The 19,290-nt window shown below is 51.9% G+C and overlaps 1 protein-coding gene across 1 annotated transcript in view; it reads right to left on the reverse strand.

Moving 5' to 3' along the window:
• UNC5D (unc-5 netrin receptor D) overlaps nt 1–18,780 on the reverse strand; it is a gene marked incomplete at its 5' end in the record, with an annotated part of 90,972 nt that extends 72,192 nt beyond the window's left edge. The window contains one exon of the mRNA XM_039564149.1: nt 18,417–18,780. Within this exon, the coding sequence (XP_039420083.1) occupies nt 18,417–18,780 (364 nt within the window). The remainder of the gene's footprint in view (nt 1–18,416) is intronic.
• Between the last annotated feature and the right edge of the window lie 510 nt (nt 18,781–19,290).

The following is a 19,290-nucleotide window of genomic DNA, read 5'->3' on the forward strand; positions in this document are numbered from 1 at the left end:
AACAGAAGTTCCCGTTGGATGGGTGGGGACAGCACACACCGGAGCCAGCTGGTGCAACTGGAGGGGCACAGACGGGAAAATCTCGCCCAGCACTGGCTGGAACAAGCAGACTCTGCACTAAACCAGACAAACTGTAGGATTTGGGCACAGCCAGGTTCCCAAGACATGCTGGCATCCCCCTTGGCTCTGATTCCAGCCAGGCCCAGAACCACACACCAGGCCTGCAACAGCCTGAGTTTAAGAAATAAAATTAAAAAACCCTTTTAGAACAAACCCCAGGGGTTTGACAAACTCCCTGTTTTGCTCATTTTCTATTTAAAATCCCACTCAGGAGCTCTAAGAGCAGACAAAGATGGGCTTAGCCCAAACTGATCCCACCATTTTTCTCCTTGAGGATGAACTTCAATCCTCGGAGTATTAAAGCCTGGAAATGAGGGATTGATAAGGACAGCAAAGCACATCTCCCTCCCTCCTTAATCTCTCCATGAGGGTTTATCTTGTCACAGCCCAGTCAGGCTGGATGATCTCAGACAGCCCCATCACCAGCTCAGGCACGGGCTGAGGCTACAGGCTCCTGAAATCTGCTGGAATTGGGAACTGCCCTTTCCAGTGACTCTGTCCCTCACTGTCCCCTCACCACCACAGCCAATCAGCAATCCTGCCCTACTTCCAGTCATTATTTAACCTCAAGATGCGACATTATCCAGCTTTAGTCATTATTTAACCTCAAGATGTGACATTATCCAGCTTTAACGGCACCAAAAACATTACAGGAATAAAAAAAGACACTTAATGTGCACCCACCTTCAAATCCCTAAACCAACCCCTGCCATTCAGAAAAACCCAAACCACCAAAACCCCACACCACCTTAGAAAACCCTTCCCATCCCTCAGCCTGGCCATACCTGGGGGAACACCTTTAATGTTTGAGTTCACCAGCACCTGCTGAAGGTGAGCCCCACGTGTTTGAGCTGCAGCTCTGACTGAAAGCCGACACAAGGTCGTGTCACCAGAGCTCCCATCCGTCCTCGTTAGCTCCACCAACAGCAATTCCACACCTGCACACTCACAGCTTCCTCCTAAAACCTGGAATGAAGATTTAATGCTGCCCACCAGGGACGTGCAGAGGGGATGGACACGGTCCTGCCTCCCCCACAAGGTCAGGCAGGGCGGAAAAACTCCTCTTCCAGGGAAAGGACTCCCAGCAAAGCCTGGCCTGGCCCTCGGAGGGAGGAAGGAGGGTTATTTGGAGGAATTATTTTCCTGTTCATGCCCTAATCCGTGCTTGGGGTGAGAGTAAACACAGCTCCAGCTCGGGTCTGTTTGTGCTCATCAAAACCTTCCCAAAGCCTGACACACAATTTAAAAACACCCTGTCAGCTGTGGGGAGGAGGGAGCAGCCGAGCTGCAGACACGAATCCTCCCTTGCCAGTGCTGATGCGACACCTGGATCAGACACTCACTCACAGCCTGCCAGGGATGAGCAGGAGGCGTTGCTGGAGCACCCAAATTTCCGCGTTCCTGCTCACGGGAATGTTGGAAAGTGACTCCCCTGGGCAGAAACCCCCTCGAGTTCTGGGAGATGCCAAGGGAGGGTTGGAGAGAATTCCCTGAGCTTCCCATGCCAGCAGAGCAGAGCCAACAGTGCTCTCCTCCTCCCCAGGAAAGCAGCAAGTTCTCCTAAAAGGGAGATTTCAGCTCAATACGAGGAAAAGCTTTTTTAGCAATGAGATTGTGGAAGTTGCTCTGGGAAAATGGGAACATCCCATGTTTACACCCAGGCTGGGCACGTTGGAAAGTGCTCTGTGGGGAACAGCCCTGCCTGGGCAGCACCAATCCAGGGAGATAATCCCTGGTGGGACCCCCAAAGTGCTGCTTTCCTGCCCAAAATCCCCTCTGGCAACACCAAGAGCTGCACACCTTGAGGCAGCACCTCAAGGGCAGCCAGGAAGGGATGGCAGCATTCACACCTCTCCTGGTCATTAACAATAATAATTAATAATAACTTCCTTCTCCAGCAACATCCAGGCAGGAAAGGGCAGCCCTGGAAGGGAACGTGAGGGGGAACTCTCTGTGTCCACCCTGGGTGTCACCTCCCACCACAGAAAGGACCAGCTCTGTAATTTTTTGAAACATTTTACTATTAAAGTCTGAAATATATTCAGAGCACCAAATGACACCTTCCACTAAATGTGCTTTTTCAGCCCCTAGCCAAGTTTAAAAATAAACTTTGCATCTGTTAGCATTCTATTTCTGCATAAAAGGGAGCAGAACAAATCCTTATAATTTTAAAGATAAAATACTCCACTGAAGATAATGCCGTTGCACCACTGCTGGGTAACTTCACAGCAGCCAAAGACTCCGTGTTGTAAACCCTTTTATGAAGCTTTAGTGCTTGGAAATGAAATTGTAAATGGGGAAGCGCAGATTGCTTTGATTTAGAAAATTGTTGCCATTAAAGAGTTTACAATGAAGCCGGTGCTGCGGCGCCGTCGTCCCCGAGGTGTGGGGGGAAAGAGCTCCCAACTCCTCATAAATATCATTGATATTCCGGGGCCGCTGCTCAGTGCGGCAGGAAACATCCTGCCCGTCCCTGTGCAGCCACACAACGCAAACCCTCCACGAGGTGCATTTTTATCAGCAAATTCCTTCCCACTGACTCTGGAATTTCTTCCTCATTTGATCCTTTGATAGTACAGATGCTTTTGTGCCTCAAAGATGTAAAATCAAGGGCTTTGTTTCCAGGCTTCTGGCAAAGCTTCCCTGTCACAGGGGTTCAGACCAGGAAGAAATTTCAGTGCTTCAAGAGGGTTGTTATTTTTTTTTAATATCACCATCCATTAACAGAGCTCTGAAACCTAAATATTGATTGACTTCTGACATATTATTGATGAAACCACTGTTTCATGCAATTTATTCCTACAGACATTATTCAGCTTTAAATTAAGTTCAATGATTATTTAAATTATTTAAAATGAAATTATTAGTTAAATTACAAGCAGCAGCAATTTAAATTGTTATGAATAAATAACAATTTGAGAGATCAACAAGTGTTCTAATTGGTTTTAATTTGTACATGCCAAATATCCTCTCAGAGTAATGAGAATAAAATGGATCCAGATCCAGAGGTGAATTTTCAGACCAGATGTTACCAGGGCAGCTTTTCACTGCTCTGATACTGCCTAGACCCAATTTCATCTTGAATTAAGTAATTGGCTCCTGGTACAGATAAAAGGGGCCTGGACAAGCACTCGATTTCCCTTTTTATCTCCTTTAAGGACAATAATTAGTTCTGCATTCAGAGCTGTGTTCATCCCCCTCGTTCCTCCCACAACATCGCTGCTTTGAATGGGAACATGGAGAGAGAGTGAAAAAAAAATAACAACAAAACCGAGAGTTCAAGGCCAGAGCAGCTGCAGGAACCGGGATTTCCAGGGCCGGGCCCAAGCCCGAGCTCATCCCCGGGGAATGGGGACGAGCCTGCCCTTCCTCAGGGATTGTCAACCACATTGATCCCTTCGTTCCCATTTTGTAGAATGCAGCAAAAACCCCCAAAAGCTCGAGGCTCAGCACCCCCAGGCCGGGCAGGTTCAGGGGCTCGGGTTCCCCAGCCCAGCTCCATGGCCGGGGATCAAAGAGCCCCGGAGCCTCCCCGAGGGGTTCCACACCGCCAGCACGCTGAGAAACGGGGACAGCCCTCATTTGTGCCTGTCCCTGCACGGCCTGGAGACAATTCCAGGATAAATCCTGCTGGAAGTGCCCCGGGAAAGCCCCGAGGCTGCTCCTGAGCTCTGGAGCTGGGCTCTGTTTGGGTGGTCCCAATCCCTTCCCCTCCACCCTGGGCTGTGGCTGCCTTTCCTTTTCTCCTGGTAACTCCGAAATCAGGGATAATGGGATGGATTCTGTCCCTCTGGGAAAGGATCAGCGTTTGTTGAGGGGTTTTACATGACTGTTCATTGCACCCACACTTCAAAGCATCTCCAGCCCCTCCTGAGGAAAGCACAGCAGTGCTCGGAGAGGATTCAGGGCTGGAAGGTCTGAACAGAACAGATATCCCAAAATGGGATTTTATCATGGGATATCCCGAGCTGAGGGACCCTTAGGGAGCAGCACCCAGCTCCTGGCCCTGCACAGACACCCCAACAACCCCACCCTGAGCATCCCTGGGAATGGGTAAGGAAGGTTTTGTCCCCTCTGACCATAAATAACTCCTCTGCTCTGGCCCAGCAGCTTTAACCTAAGAAGCACCTGGACCCCAGGGCCGGGGGACTCCTGCGTGCAGAGGCTTCTTGTGCCTCAACAAAGGGAGATTTTACAGCCCATCAGCACAAAAATCAACACCAGCACAGCTTCTGCTGATAACTCAAACATGCAGCCTGCCACGACGTAAACCTGACAAACACCCTATGAAAATATTGCCATAAATCCCCAAATCCCCCATTTTCTGAACGTTTTACTGCCAGAGCTCTCCTGAGCAGCTGACTGTGGATTCCTCAGGACGCCTTCTAGGTTAAATAAAGAGCAAACCCCAGCGTTGCCTGCATTTGCCAGAGCTTGCAAAAACGCAGCCGCGGCCACCAGCACCGATAAAACATTTTAACTGAGCTCTAATTTAAACACAACCTTTGGCACTCACAGCCAGCTCCCTGAAATAGTGCTGGAAAGGCAGATTTATCCCGGGGCTGAGCAGTGGCACACGCCAGGGAGATTCACCTGGTTCAGATTCATCCAGGCCCAGCCCAGGGAAGCCTCGTGCCTCAGGTAACTGCTAAAGTTTATAAAATCAGACCCAAACCCGCTGCATTTCAGCCCAAAGCTTCAACCCCCTGGCAATGCATCCCTTCTGCATCCACAAGCCACCCTGTAAAGTGGCCTCTTTGCACTGATTAATTTTAGGGATTATCTGAAAATCCCACTTGCACGCCATTGAAAAGAGGAGGGGAAAAGCCACGAATGGAAAAAAAAAAGGGGGGGGGGGGAGTTAAAAAAACGAGGAAAAAGGAAGGGAATGGGTACACAGCACAGGAGCTGTGGCATTTCCATCCCCAGAATGTCCAAGGTGGCACTGGAGGGCTGGGAGCTGGAAGGACACTTTCACCAGAGCTGGACAGCAAAGAAAACATTGCAAAAATCAGCCTGAAAGGGAAATCTCCAGGAGCAGAAAAACCAGAAAGGAGTAAACCTGAAAAAATCTCCTCATCACTGGCTTCTAGAGACTCACTGCTACCACACCAAAAAGGTCATCGTAAAACCCCCAAAACTCCTGTGAGCAGCTGGGCAGGAGGGAAGCTGCCAGGGGAACAGCAGCAAAGCACCAACTTCAACACAATCCTCTGACAGAAACAGAAATAAAGGGGGAAAATTCCAAGTGGGTTTTGTTGCCTCTGCAGAACGGCTCCTGGGCTGTCCCCGTGGGTTGTCACCATCCCACCCCAAGTCACATGGAAATGGAATTATTGCCGGCTCCAGAGCACTTGGCAGATTTTTATTTCTAATTGTTTATGAGGGGAGGCCCCATTCTGAATTCTTTTTGAAGGGTTCCAAGCTCTGGAGCTGCCTCAGAGGGGGTTTAGGCACTGATGCACAGGCACACGAGGCACTGAAGGGTTTTTGGCAAGCAGAGCCCACCCTGTGGAGGATCCTGGGCTGCTGCAGAGCCTGTGGTGGCAGTTTGTGACATTTCCAAGTGGCAGCAGTGCCAGAGGCAGTCACAGCGCAGTGCCAGTGACGTAGGTGACAATTATGTCATGGTTAAGCAGCTCGGGGTTTGTGCCAGCCTCAGAGAGGGGGTGCAGGGCAGAGGTCGTGGTTTATGAAATCCACTGACAGCAGTAATCCAGCGGAAAAAACCTTAATTCACAAGCAATTAAATCACTCTTCAGAGGGAAAAAAGCCCAGCAGAACAATGCTCTGCTAGCAAACTCCTCTGGAATTCTCTGCCCAGCCTGGGCTTGCTTGCTCCTTCCTGCTGTGCCAGGGGGAAAATCCTGGTTTGTACCTCAGAGACCCAGCACTGAACCTTGTCCCTGTCACCCCACGGGGCCTGGCTGGGCACTCGGGGGTTTCAGGAGCTCAGGCAGCAGCACCACTGATACTCCCAATGGTTTCATTAGAACCCCACTAACAATCTCCCTGTGCTGCTTGGCCCCTCTCTGTGCCCTGAGCAGCAGAGCCTCCAACCAATTCCAGATTCCCTTCGCTGGGCTTTTCCCTGCCAAGTTATCCCATCCCAGAGTCCCTGGAGGATTTGCTGCCAGCCAAAGGAGGGCTCTGTGGAACCTTTGAGGGTCTCATCCTGAGGGCAAAGCAGAGTCCTCTGGGGGGAATTCACACCCCAGGGTCCTTTACCCCAAAGTTTCCCTCATTCCCAAGGCTGTGGCCAGGAATTCTTTTCCCAGACTGCTGGGAATCTGAACAGCAGTGTTTTGGTGGTTACAAATCCCAGTCACACTCATCCAGCTCACCCTAAAGAGGAGTCACCCAATGCCCCCAAACTCCTTCAGCCCATTGCAGCACAGGGTGGATCCCACAAACACAGAGCCTGCTCCCGCAGCCAGGACAGGAAATCTGAACTTAGGGATTTCAGGAGAACTCTGGGAGATGGCAGATCCATCAGGAACATGGCCTGGAATAGTCCAAATACAGATTGCTGACACACATCCCCCCAGTTTCTGTCTCTGGCACCAAATCAGTGCTGGCTGGAATTCACAGCACAGCACTGAGGTGCTCTCACCTGTTTGGGTGGGAAAGGATGGGCTCTGCTCACCCCAAAGATTTTGGGGTTTGATTGCTGGTTTTTTTTTTTTCCACAAAAAAAGCATTAAATTAAATTTGTGGGCCTAATTAAACAGAAAATGACTCAGGTTTCAGTCCCTGGGCAGTGCCTCGCAGCCTTGAGTGTGTTAATTGTCCGCACTGAGAGCCCAGAAATCCATCCTGCAGTCAATCAGCTGCCGAAGGAAGGAACCTGCAGCAGACTTTATTTATTTATTTATTGTTCCGAGGGTATGTAAAAAAAGAAAACCCCAAGCTCCACCACCTCCAGGTGAAGCAGCACTACTGTGCCAATTATCTGAAGCCTAATTAACCACAGAGGAGTGCTGCCTGTGCAGCATTCTGTAAATAAAATTCTGCTTTTCATCTGGCAAAGCCCCTTGGGGATAACCAAACTTCCATTCCCATGGTCTGACCTGTGCCCGCAGTTCAGGGCAGGGCAGGGAGGAAAATACAGATGCAAATCTCTGCAGGTTCAGCACTTTCACCACAAACCAAGTGGGAAGAGTCCACTGCTCCATTTGCTGTGTTAATCCACCAGTTTTAGATAAAATTCTGCTCAAATGCTCCCAGTGAGTCCCTTTTGTTCCCAGCTGAGCCCGTGACATCAGCAGCTGCCAGGCCCAGCTCTCCAGCACTAATTGGTTCTCACCAGATCCATCACAGAAAAGCTTCTGACATCCTCAGCTCCAACTTCAGCAGGATTTAAAAAATTAGTAAATAGGTCTGAGGAGTCACATGCTGCAGCTGTAATTTAGGAGAGGCTATTTTTGCACTTTAATTTTAATGCAATTTAAGATATTAAACTAAAAACGGTCCCTTCGAGATGCGCTGCACCACCCCAGCTCCTCGGTCTGGAGGATAACGCAGGGAAGCTGTGCCAGCGTTTTATTATTTAAAAAGTCCTTCTCATTTAGGGTTTGATCCATTTTACCTTCCTTGACACAGATTAAGTCATTAGAAAATTAATGGAAATCGTCTGCAGGCCAGCAGAGTTTTATTCCTGTGGGCCTGCAAACGTTGCTGTCACCCCTGGGGGAGAAGAGAATGCAGGGGAGGGGCCGGTCCCTGGGCAGAGCCCCCCATTCCCTGCCCAGCACAGACCCTGCTCTCACAGCCGGAATCTCTGCAGGCAGCAGGTAAGGGAGGAATGGGGCAGGCAGCAAGGTCTGCTCTGATAGGAGCAGGAAACTGGGAGCATCAAAGCCAAGCCAGCAGCAGAGTCAGGGCTGGGGCAATTCTCCCTGCCAGGATTTCCCTGGATTTCAGGGGCCTTGAGAAGCAGACCCACCCCCCCACGAGCAATCACTGCAAACCCAAAAATATCCTCTGCCTCTGGTGGGGACAGACAAAGGGAGCTGCAAGGAGCAACGTCTCACCTTTAACGGAGGTCTGGAAGGGACTGGTTATGGGAGAAGGAGGAAAATCCTGCAGCTCATCCTTTGCCTTCCTTCCCTATTTCAGCCATGGGAACATCCACCAGGAGGTTTTAAACTGATTTTAGTTTGTATTACAGCAAGTGATACCCACTTACAGATGGTTGCTGATTTAAGGCTAATTAATAAAAAGCTTAAATAACCCCCCCTCTAACAATTGGGATTGTAGAGCCCAGGACTTTTCACATCTTGCCCTCTCTGAATCCCTCCAAAAGGATCACTGGGTGTTTTATTCCCAACACTCCAAGCCAGACGTAAAGCCCCTGCCCAGGAGGGAGAATGATTTCAATAATAACATTTTAGTGAGTTACAAACTTTTCTTTTTCTCCTTCATCTGTCAAACACTGAAATCCTTTCCCAAAAGTTGGGAATGAGCAGAGGCTCTTTGTACACAGGAAAACGGGGATTAGGAATCGAATTGGTGCTTCTGGACGGGGAACTGACGCCTGTCCCGAGGCAGCCACCCCCAATTTTCCACCTTCAGCACCCCCTTTATTCCACCCCCTGCTCAGCTCTGGCCTCCCACACCCCACTAACCCCAGGGGATGTCTCACAGCAGAGCTCAACCCTAAATCCAGCTGCTCTCCAGGCAGGATGAACTCCCTGAACTGCCGCGGCATTTCCCAGTGCTCAGCCCCAGCCCAGGGGCGCTGATAATGCCATTAAACACTTGTCAAGGCAGATTGGAGGGCAGGCAGTGACTCAGGGCTCCAAAAAGTGCTTTTCATCCCTTCATGAGAAGACAGAGAAGCCGTAAGACAAAGATATTCTTTGAAGTTTCCTTTCCAAAGGCAGGCACTGAGACAGAATATTTGTTCTCCTGATAAGCAGCAATTTATGAGTTCCCAGCCTTGCTAAGAACTGCTCCAGGTTCGGAGGAGCAGCACTGGGGGTTTTATCTGCCAGGGCCAGGCTGACACAAGGAAGTGCCTGATAGCAACACTCCCAGGTGAAAGGCGTCTACTCAGGGCATCCTGCTCGCCTTCAGGTGCAGGATTAATCCTGCCAAAATATGATTTATGTTGGACTCTCTGGGGCTGAGATAAGTCAAAATAGAACAAAAGACACGTTGGGTCTGTTGACTGAAAAAAAACCCCAATAATACCAAGCAGTTACTGTGTAATTTTACCGAGGAGAAAAAATCTTTGCAAAGTAATCATGTCTTCAAGAAATCCCACCACATTAATCCTCCCAAATCCTGCTCCCGAGATGTCTGCAGCAGAGGCTTTGCAGCACTCAGGAAACCTCCCTGAGAGGAGCTGCGAGCAAGATCCAAACTGTGCTGAGGGGCTTTGGGGCCAGGGCGGCGCTGGGGTGTCACAGAGAGGGGGCAATATGGGAAATTGTACTGGGGCCACACAAACCCATCAATGGCAGCCTCTGCTTCCAGAGGAGACACAGTGGATTTAAAACTCAGCTGGGCAGGTTCTGGGCCGGCTCCTGGCTGGATCACAGGGCCCCTTCTCTGTCACCGCTCGAGTTCCCTCAGGCAGATGAAGGTTTGGTAGAAGCTGAGTTTACCTGACGCTGTTCAAACAACAAAGTTTACACTTCCCCGCGCCCAGCAGCTGCTCTGTCAGCTGAAAACAAACACGGAGCTGTGGAAAAGTCAGACTGCAAGTAATCAAATTATGGACTGGATTAATTTCATTCTTCTTCGTCTCCTGTGTTGCTCGTGAAAACAGAACCTTTTTGGATGCACCACACGCAGCAAATGAAGAATTGCTGGAATAGCCACAGAATTCCCCTCTGGCTGCTGAGCTGGGGGTAGGGAAGGTGTAGGGAGGGAAGTGACAGAGCTCCCCCCTGCAGGACCTTCTGACAGGGACTCTGGGAGATCCCCAGTGCCCTAAACAAAAACCAAAAACAAACAAACTCTACAAAAACAACAACAAAAACCCCAAACCAAACAAAAAAAACCCTGAAAAAACCAAACAAAACCCCCCCAAACAAACAAAAACCCAAAAAACCAAACAAAAAACCCCCCACCAATCAAAAAAAAAAAAACCCAAACCCCCCAAGGATGCGCAAGGCTGTGTCTGAGGACGACCAACAGGGCCACCCACCTTTGTGAATTCAAGTCTTAAAGACCCCTGACATAGTGCCAGGACTCTCCACAGCCCCCTTGTCACAGTGTCCCCCTTTTTAACCCCCTCATTCCCGAGGAGCTGTGGTGCCACAGCAGCAGGGGAGGCTCCCCCAGCAGGGACAGCCACGGGAGATTTGCTGATCTGATCTCCAGCAGAAACCCTTTAATGACAGCCCAGAGGTCCAGTCCATAAACGCAGGACATCGCCCCAGCCCCGTATTCTGAACGGCCGAAACCTTCATGAACACCTGCCAGGGACAAACCTCCCACCACTGCAGAGCCCGTGGAGACTCTCACCCAAATAAACAAAACCCAATCCTCTGATCAGCGCTGTTTGCTTGGCCAAAGGCATCATCTGGGGGCAGCTGCATCGCCATAAGTACCCACTCAAAAAGGTGCAAACGTGGCTGCAACCTCCTTGAACCACGGAGCAGCACCCAGCCAGAATCAGGGATGGATCAGAACAGCTGCCCTGATCAAAATCCGGCTCTGTCCCTTGGATCCTGTAATTCCTTCCCAAAGCAGCACCCCTGGAGCACAGCCAGGAACCTGCCCCACCTCCCTCAGTGGTACCCAGACAGGATTTGGGACCCCTGTGCAGCTGTGGTTCATTGCTGGGACACAGCAGCAGCCGAGAATTCAGCAGAATTCCATGAATTGTTCTCATTAAACCACCCAGAGCATTTTCAGTGGCTACAAAGAGGGGTTCCCCCACCGCCTGCAGTGCCAGGAGGTCTAAAACCAGACAGCAGGAAGAGCTCAGGCTTAAAACAAGTTCTGTGCTTGTTCCTAGGATGGGAGGTGTTTTTATTTCTATAGATTTTATTTCCACACCTTCATTCACCCTCAAACCCCTGCCCCTTTCCAAACTCAGACCTTACTTAATCCCACAGAGGCCAGGGAAGGGAATCTGCCATCCAAACCTGGAGAAAAATACTACAGGACGGCCAAAGACACAGCTACAAATCACGAAACAACATTTCCACCTGGAGGCTTTTGGATGTCAACTACATTTTGTTCAAAATATTGGAAATCTGAGGCTCAGGGATGCTCCTGGGAGCTGCAGGAAGTAACAAACGCTCCATGGTGCTGAACATGACACAGTGCAAGAGCCAGTGGAGACTTTCACAAGGCTTGGTTAAATCAGAAAAACACTGCTGAGAGATGCTGAGGGGTTTTGAAGGATTTCATCAGGTCTGCAACTCATTTACAGGGAAAAAAAGGAAAAAACATCACACTCACTACCCCAAATTGAAGTTTTCTTCAGAAATGCCCTTTCGATCACTACTTAAGCATTATCCAAAACTACTTTTGATACAAAACCGGCAGCAAACGGCCCTTGGCTCATTGTGATCTCATCACAAACTACCTTTATGATTGTTAAAGGTCATTTACTCCACATGCACTGGACTCCCCTCTGTCAGGGACCCTTTTCCCCTGCCAGAGGTGCCCTCTGGGGGATTCCTGCGGCTGAGAACTCCCCACGTCCCTGTGCAGGGGGGCCCTGTCCCTCCTCGTCCCCCTCTGCCAGGAACCCTCAGCCAGGGAGGACCTGAGGAGCTCTGTGGCCATAAATCCAAGCCCTGCAGCTCTGCATGGGTCCAGGCCCTGCTTTCCCACAGATTTCCAGCAGCCTGCTGGGCCAGGCAGGCTCTGGAGGGGCTCTCCAGGTGTCCCCATCATCCAGGAGGGCCGGGGAGCTGGGAAACGCAGCGGGAACGGGGCTGGAGCAGCACCAGCTCAGCTGCCAGCACCGCGGCTCCTCAGGTGTCTCTTCTCTCACCCCTGTGGGAGCACCCACCTCGAGCCACCTCAGAGCACAGAATCCCCCTTTTTCTGTTAAATCCCAGCTCGTTCCTGCACATTTGGAGCACAGCCAAAGCCAGCGCTTCCCTTTCTGCCTCACGAGGCACAGAGAGCCCCGGGGCTGCCAACTGTGCCCTGTGCAGAGCCAGGCTCGGGCTGGGCACAGAACGTGTCCCTGTGTCCCTGACAGGGCTCAGAAACCCCCAGCAACAGCACCAGGAGCAGGGAAACATGAAATGGCCTCCCCCAAGATGACACAAATCCCTCCTGCCCTAACGGAGCTCCTTCCTGCCCGCCCAGCCCGAAAAACAGCTTGGATCCCCTAGAAAACATTTTATCCCCCTCATAAAGCGTTTCAAATACAGATCTTCCACAGGCTTGAAAAGAAAACATTATTGGAGTTATTTAAGTGAAAAGCTGCAGCCCAGGCCGTGCCCAGAATCAGGAAGTTTCTCCTCTGTGGACTCTTTTCCCTCCTCCACAGGGAGGAAGGAGAGGTGGAAAGAGGATTTGTTTGGGGAGGTGGGAAGAAGAGGCAAAAGTTCCTCTTCTGTTTCTTTAAGGCATCAAAAAAAAAAAAGTTGTATTTCAGAAACTCAACATCTCATTGTCCTCTCTAAGACCAAGACAAAGATGTGACAACCCCCAAACAAAATTGTCCCAAAACTTATCCCAAACTTTAGGGCCTTCTGCTTAGGCTGGGGCACAGCAGCAGGAATTTTGTCACTCATTTCACAAACTGCTCTGCCACCCCTCCCAGGTGTAATCCTGGTTTTATTCCTGCTGTTCCAGCAGCATTTCTCACATTGCAGCTCCCAGGCTCGGGCTGTTGAGCACAACTGAAAGCACAAAATGAACAAAACCCACCCCAAAATCCTCGGGAAGAATTAACGATGAGGCCTTGGAGGGATTGCAGCAAGTTCTGGAGCTCAGCAGCAGCCAGGTCCCACCTTAGTGACCCTGAGACTCAACCAGAGCAGAGCAGGAGCATTTCAATTTCAATCGTAGCCGAAATCAGACCCAAACCAATCTGCACACAAACAGGCAAGTCACGGGGCAGAGTTCTCTCTGGGAGAAACCCATCCCCCCTAATGGGACAATAATCCTGCCAGATTCATCGATGCTGACAGATTAAACACTTGAAATTCATCTTTTATTTGGTTAGCTCGTTTGACACAAACAAGTCCTGCATTTTTAATGTTGCAGCGGGAGGAGCAGGAGTTGTGCTGCTGCTGTGGGAATTCGGCACAGCCACGAGCCGTGGGGCCAGGTGACAACAGGGAGGGACTCACTGTACCACTTGTGACCAGCCACCACTGCTTAGCTATTGGAAACTAAATTAATTTCACTGAATTAGGAACCTAATCTTTCCCTCTGTAATTAGGAAAATCCCATAAAGCTGGACTGACAACAAGAGAGGACGTGGGGATAAATACATTTATTATAAATAAGATATACCAGGCCTGGTATAATCCATTATTCCTGCTTTGTGATGGGCTCCAAAACCTCAGCCAAAAGCAGAATGGAACAAGAGGCAGAGAAATCAGACAAAGCTCCAGCATGTCTCACCTCCTGTTCCTCCATTTCACCTCCTATTTCCCCAGCTGGAGATCCACCAAGTCACTCCACTTTCTCCACAAATTCGACCCATTGATTCCATCGGGTTTCCAGAGCTTATAAAGGTAAACAAGAGGGTTTTGCACTGCATTTATTTATCCCTGCAATAGCTCCTTGCTCTCTTCTTACATCAGGAAATTGCTGCTCAAGGAGGCTCCAAGTCTTCAGAACACAAATCACGCAGGCGAGGAATTAAACACCAGATTTATAACTCTATTTTAACAAATCTCTGGTTTTTTCACAATTACTCCGAGATCTCCAGGCAGGACTTGGTCTGGAAGCCCTGGGTGAGGCCACAGAGCTGAGGAGGACTGAGATCCATCCTTGGTCCCCCAAGCCCAGCTTTGCCAGGCAAAGTGCTGGGAACTGCTGCCCAACATTCCTGTTTCATCCCAGACCCTCCGTGTTCTTCACAGCCAAGTTAAGAGACACCAAAATTTCACCTGGAAGCTCTGTATTTTTTAAGTGTAAAAAAGAAAACAGGCAAAAAAAAAAAAAAAAAAAGAAAAGAAAAAGAAAAAAAGAAAAAAAGAAAAAAAGGAAAAAAAAAAAAAAAAAGGCAAAAATGCCCACAACAGCAGCCATGGAAAAAAATTCATTAGGGATGATGGTGTCTAAGTGTAATTAAGTGCAATTCCCTGCACGGAAATTCCTAAAAGTACTTGGCACTAAACAATATTGGGCAAGTCACTGGATTTAATAAAAGTCTCTTTCTTAAGAACATTTTTGAATGGTTCCAAAGGCCACGGAAGGGGGGGGAGGGGAGGGGAAGGTGATGAAAACGTTCATCACCTCTGTGCAGGTGAATTCAGGGTGCCCAGGCTCCTCCATGGCATTGAACCCCTGCCTGCAGGGTGGCCCAAAATGTGATTTATTGACCCCAGCGAGAGCCGATGGGACACAAACCCTCCACACTCAGCAGCACTCCTGCCCTGAGCCAAGGCCACGTGGCACAACCAGACCATTAAAAAGTATAAATAGAAAATGAACCGTTTTTGTGTTTGAGGCAGATGAATGTGACCATCTGCTCCAGCAGCATCCCAAACCCTCTGAAACAGCAGCCTCTGGTGTCAACATTCTGCTCTTTCCCTCAGACTCCACCTTCAACCAGAAGCAGGACTAAAAATACAGCAAATACACAGCCCGTGGCCCTGAGGCCTCCTTTGCTCTGTGATTTTCCATCTTAGCATAAATCACATTATTTATGTCTGGAACACACTCCAGCAGAACAAAACACGAGGATCAGTGCTCTAATCCAGACAAAACCTGAGCATATTCCTGTCCAAAGTCAGACTTTGCCATGTTCTCTGAATTCTCTCCCAAACTGTTACAACACATCACAAACACAGCAATAAATGCAGAAAAAATACAGGACTGAACAGAAGCCTCAACAAAATAATTCCAAACCATGAACCCGTGCATCCTGCACACCCAGTTCTGCCATCCTGCTCTTTTGAGAGTCCCCAAATTCCCCACGGTGCTGAGAAAATAATTTTTGTTTCAAACCCTGAGTGTCCCTACCTGTGAAAGGACAGCAGAGCTCCACCACCCACACCACAGCCGGGTCACCCTGGGAAGCCGGGAAATGGGAGCTGGGAAACGGGCCCCGTGCAGCTCCTGAACCCACAAGGAAGGGAGCCGATTTCCTGGGAAGCTCCGAAGTTAAATAATGAAAATATTGCCAGAGAAGCCCACATGAGACCCTGCAGGGGAGCAGGAGGACGGCTCGGAGCAGAGCACGTGGTTGTGATTTTAAGGAGACAAAAACCCAGCGCTATCTGGATGGAGCGACTCGAGCAGAGGCAGGAGAGGCTCCAGCAGCACCCAGGTTCTGCCTGGATTTGTGTTTGTGCTGTGCCAAGCCCACACCCGGCGGGGGTATTGACAGACTTCGGGAGAGATAAATCAATGTAGGGACACCTGTGCCCTCAGCTGGGGCTGGCACAGCAGAAATGTCCCAGCCAGCACTGCTGAACGTCCCCAGACACCTTCACTGTCACCAGGCTGTGGGAGCAGAGAGCCTGGGACAGCCTGACAGAGCACCAGGAACAACCCACACCCCTGGGATGGGGCACCCCAAAACCTTCCCCCAGAGCAGAACTGGGCATGGCCAACCACCAGCAGCCCCCAGAGCGTCCCTGGGGGCTCCTGCACAGCCCCGGGCTGGGCATGGCCGAGGTCTGGGCGAGGATCCTCAGGCACACAATGAAATCCCAGCCTGTTTATGATGAAATAACTGGAGGTTCATCTGATTTACATAATTAAATGCAAGACAAAAGGGGCAGTCTGGACACAACTGACACCCCAAGTCCTGTCCTCACCACCAGATTTATTTCCACATCAGTAGAAGCTGCAGTTTTCACCCAAACTGAGCGTTGTTCCTCCAGAGCCTGGTTTGTCCTGCTGCACAGCACCCCTGTAAACACACAGCTCTCTGAGCAGCAGGTGATCGCTGCTTCCCACGGCAAAAAAAGCCATTAAAACCCCCTCAAACCAACAGGAACGTTCAGAGATCTCTGCTCCAGCAGCTCCCTGCCCACAGACCCACCCCACTCCATTAGGTGGCTTCATTTTATCACCACAAACCCCGCGGTGCCCGAGCTGCGCAGTGAGAGCCGCGCTGTGGAAACAGGAAAATCCCAAACAATGCTCATTTAGCACCAAATCCACTCGGATCCATGAACGCCGTGTAAGACAGAGCTCCAGGCTTCGGGATCAAGATGCAGCAGAATATTAACGCTCAGGTTCAGAGACATCTTTATGCAGAGATGCACAACTCAAAATTAGTTTCGAGGCATCAAGGACATAATAAATATTAGTGACTCTCTGCTCCAATTACCATCCCGTCTGGGCAATTTTTTCCCGTAAAAACAAAAGCCCAGAGCCATCCATGTATATTCATTCCAACAGATTGAAAATGCCGTGCCAGGGGTTTCCACAACCATTCCATTTGTCTTTAATCCCCGCTCAGAACAGAAACCTGAGCACAATCTGTCTCTGAGGCAGCTTTGAGACAACTTCATAAACTAAAATCTCACAGCTCTGGGGCTGGAGCTGAGCTTTAACTGCTTCAGCCAGAGCTGCCAGTGAACAACACCAGGGAGCACCAGCACCGACACCAAACTGCCCCAAAATTGCTGTTCTGCCTCACGACGACGCCCAAAACTCTGCCCCAGCCCAGAGCTTGGAACGTCCAACCAGGCGAGTTTTAATTAAAGAGTGAAATTTGTTACTTGGCAGCAACAGAAGCATCCTGCAGCTCCGTGGTCTGAAATTCCAGATCCTGACCACGCTTCCCCCAGAGCCAGAGCTGCCAAAGGTTCCCCAGGTGGGAGACACAGAACGCTCCGAGCACCCCACATCACTGACTTAGGCACACGCCTATCCCTGTGCAGGCACCGATGCTTCTTGATCAAAATATTTCTTAAAAATTAGGAAATATTCTTTTTCATTCTATTCCCATCATTTATTTAACTGTCCTACAAACCGGTGCTTGGTTGGGTTCTTCCCCCCACCCCCCCCCCCCCCCCAAAGCACCCCAAAAAGGCACATTTTGTCTGTTACACGAAAGCCTCTCGGCTTTCCCGCTGCTGGAGCCGTAATTCAGTGAGAGGTCCAGGCAGCTGAGGTGGCCGGGGAGGCTCCAGGACCTGTGGCGAGGTGCCACAAGCCCGTGGCTTCCTGAGGATGGGTTTCCCTACAGACACCAGAGCCCAAAAATGCCATACAAAGGAAAACGGAACCGCAGACACGCCGGGTGTGCGAAGAGAGAGTTCCACTGGTGCCGAAGCAGCGAGAGGGATCTTTGAGGAGCCACAAAGTCTGATCGCTGCATTGTGTAGGAACGAGCGGTTTGTGATGAGCCTGACAGAGCCCAAACACAGAGCTTGCCTCATCGCCAGCAGGTGCCTTCCTCCGAGAGGGAGAACGGAATCCCCGCCCGCACAGTCCCGCACTTCCAGCAGCCGGAGAAGCCCAGCCAGCCCCGCCGAGCTGCGGGACGCCGGGCGATGAGGGCTGGTGACATCCCCTGGCTGGCTGCCCTGCAGAGGTTACTGCGCTCCGGTGATTTACCGGGAAAAAGTTACATAAAAATATAAAAAGAGAAGGACTCGGAGCATCTCCAGTACCTGCCTTGCACATGGAAAACATCAACCCCAGTGCTCCCATCAGCCGGAGGCACCCGCGCTGCCTCACAGGGATGAGACCGCGCTGCCCGGCGGGGTCCCTGAGCCTCCCGACGCCCATCCCGGGACAGCCCGAGCGGTACCCGGGCCCAGAGCCAGCCCGGGAGCAGAGCCAGCCCCGGCTGCGCGCCCCGCGGGATGCCCACGGACGCTGCTGCGGCTGCACCGCACCGCGCGGAGCGCTCCCTGCCCGAAACCGCAGCCTGCGGGGGATGCTCCGCGCTCCAAGGACCTGAACGGCCGCGACCACCGCCGGGACCACCCCGAGACCCCGCAGCGCAGCCAGGCGCCGTCGCCTCCGGTCCCCGCGGCGGTGCGGGTGTCTCTCCGGGAGGTGGGATGCGGGTGTTTCTCCCGGCGGGTCCCCGCCATCCCCCCGCCCTGCGCTGCTCCCGCTCTCTCGTCCCCGCTCCGCCATCCGCCGGCGCTCCCCCCCGCTCCGGAGCAACCGGTGGGAGCCCCGCGCCCCAAAGTCGCCCCGGGGAAGGCAGAACGAGCCCCGCTTACCTCGCAGCGCGGCCGTCCAGCTGCACAGCCCAGCAGCAGCAGCAGCCGCCGGTGCAGGCGCGGGGCTCCCCCGCCCATGCTGAACCCGCAGCGCCGAGGATGGAGCCGGGATGCGGAGCCCCGGGGATGCGGAGCCAGGGATGCGGAGCCCCGGGGATGCGGAGCCGCTCCCGCTCCCTCCGGAGCCGAGCTCCAGCCAGAGAATTCGCTGGGGACTGGGGGCTTTTTGGGCGGTTTTCCCCGCTCCTCTCCCCCGCTCTGCCTCGCTGTTGGGGTCCGGGGGATGCGGCTCCCGGGGATGCGATGCGGGCTCCGCTCCCCGCTCCGGCCGCCGCCGACTCCGGGGCCGCGGCGCGCGCCCGCATCACTAATGAGCCGCCCCTCCCCCCGCAGCCAATTAGGGGCGCGCGGGGCGGGTCCTGCCGGCGGCGCGCGCACAGGTGGGGGGGAGGGGACACGCGAGACCCCCACCCAAGGTGCGGCGGGGGAGGGGCACCCAGGTGAGCTGCAACACGCCCAGGTGCGCAGGGACGCGCCCGGGTGCGAGGGATGGGGACACGCCCAGGGCCCCGCCCTGCACTGAGGCCCCCCCAGGGGTGCGGGACCCGCCAGCCCCGGCCCGGGAGAGCCGCTGGAACCAGCCCCAGCCCTTCCCCCTGGAGCCCCGGGGCCAGGCTGTGACACCCAAGTGTGGCCCTGTGCCCTCCCTCCCTGCCCCTCTGCACTCTCCCCAAATTGCTCTACCTTTTAAACTTGCACATTTGTCCCCAAACGCCTAAAAAATACGTTCCCGTGACCAGGAATGGGATGAAAAAGCCCCCCAAGCCCATCCCCCCCATTCTGGGCTGTTTTTATCAATATTGCAGGGGGCTGT

The sequence above is a fragment of the Corvus cornix genome, chromosome 22 (genome assembly GCF_000738735.6).
Source record: "Corvus cornix cornix isolate S_Up_H32 chromosome 22, ASM73873v5, whole genome shotgun sequence".
Lineage (NCBI taxonomy): Eukaryota > Metazoa > Chordata > Aves > Passeriformes > Corvidae > Corvus > Corvus cornix.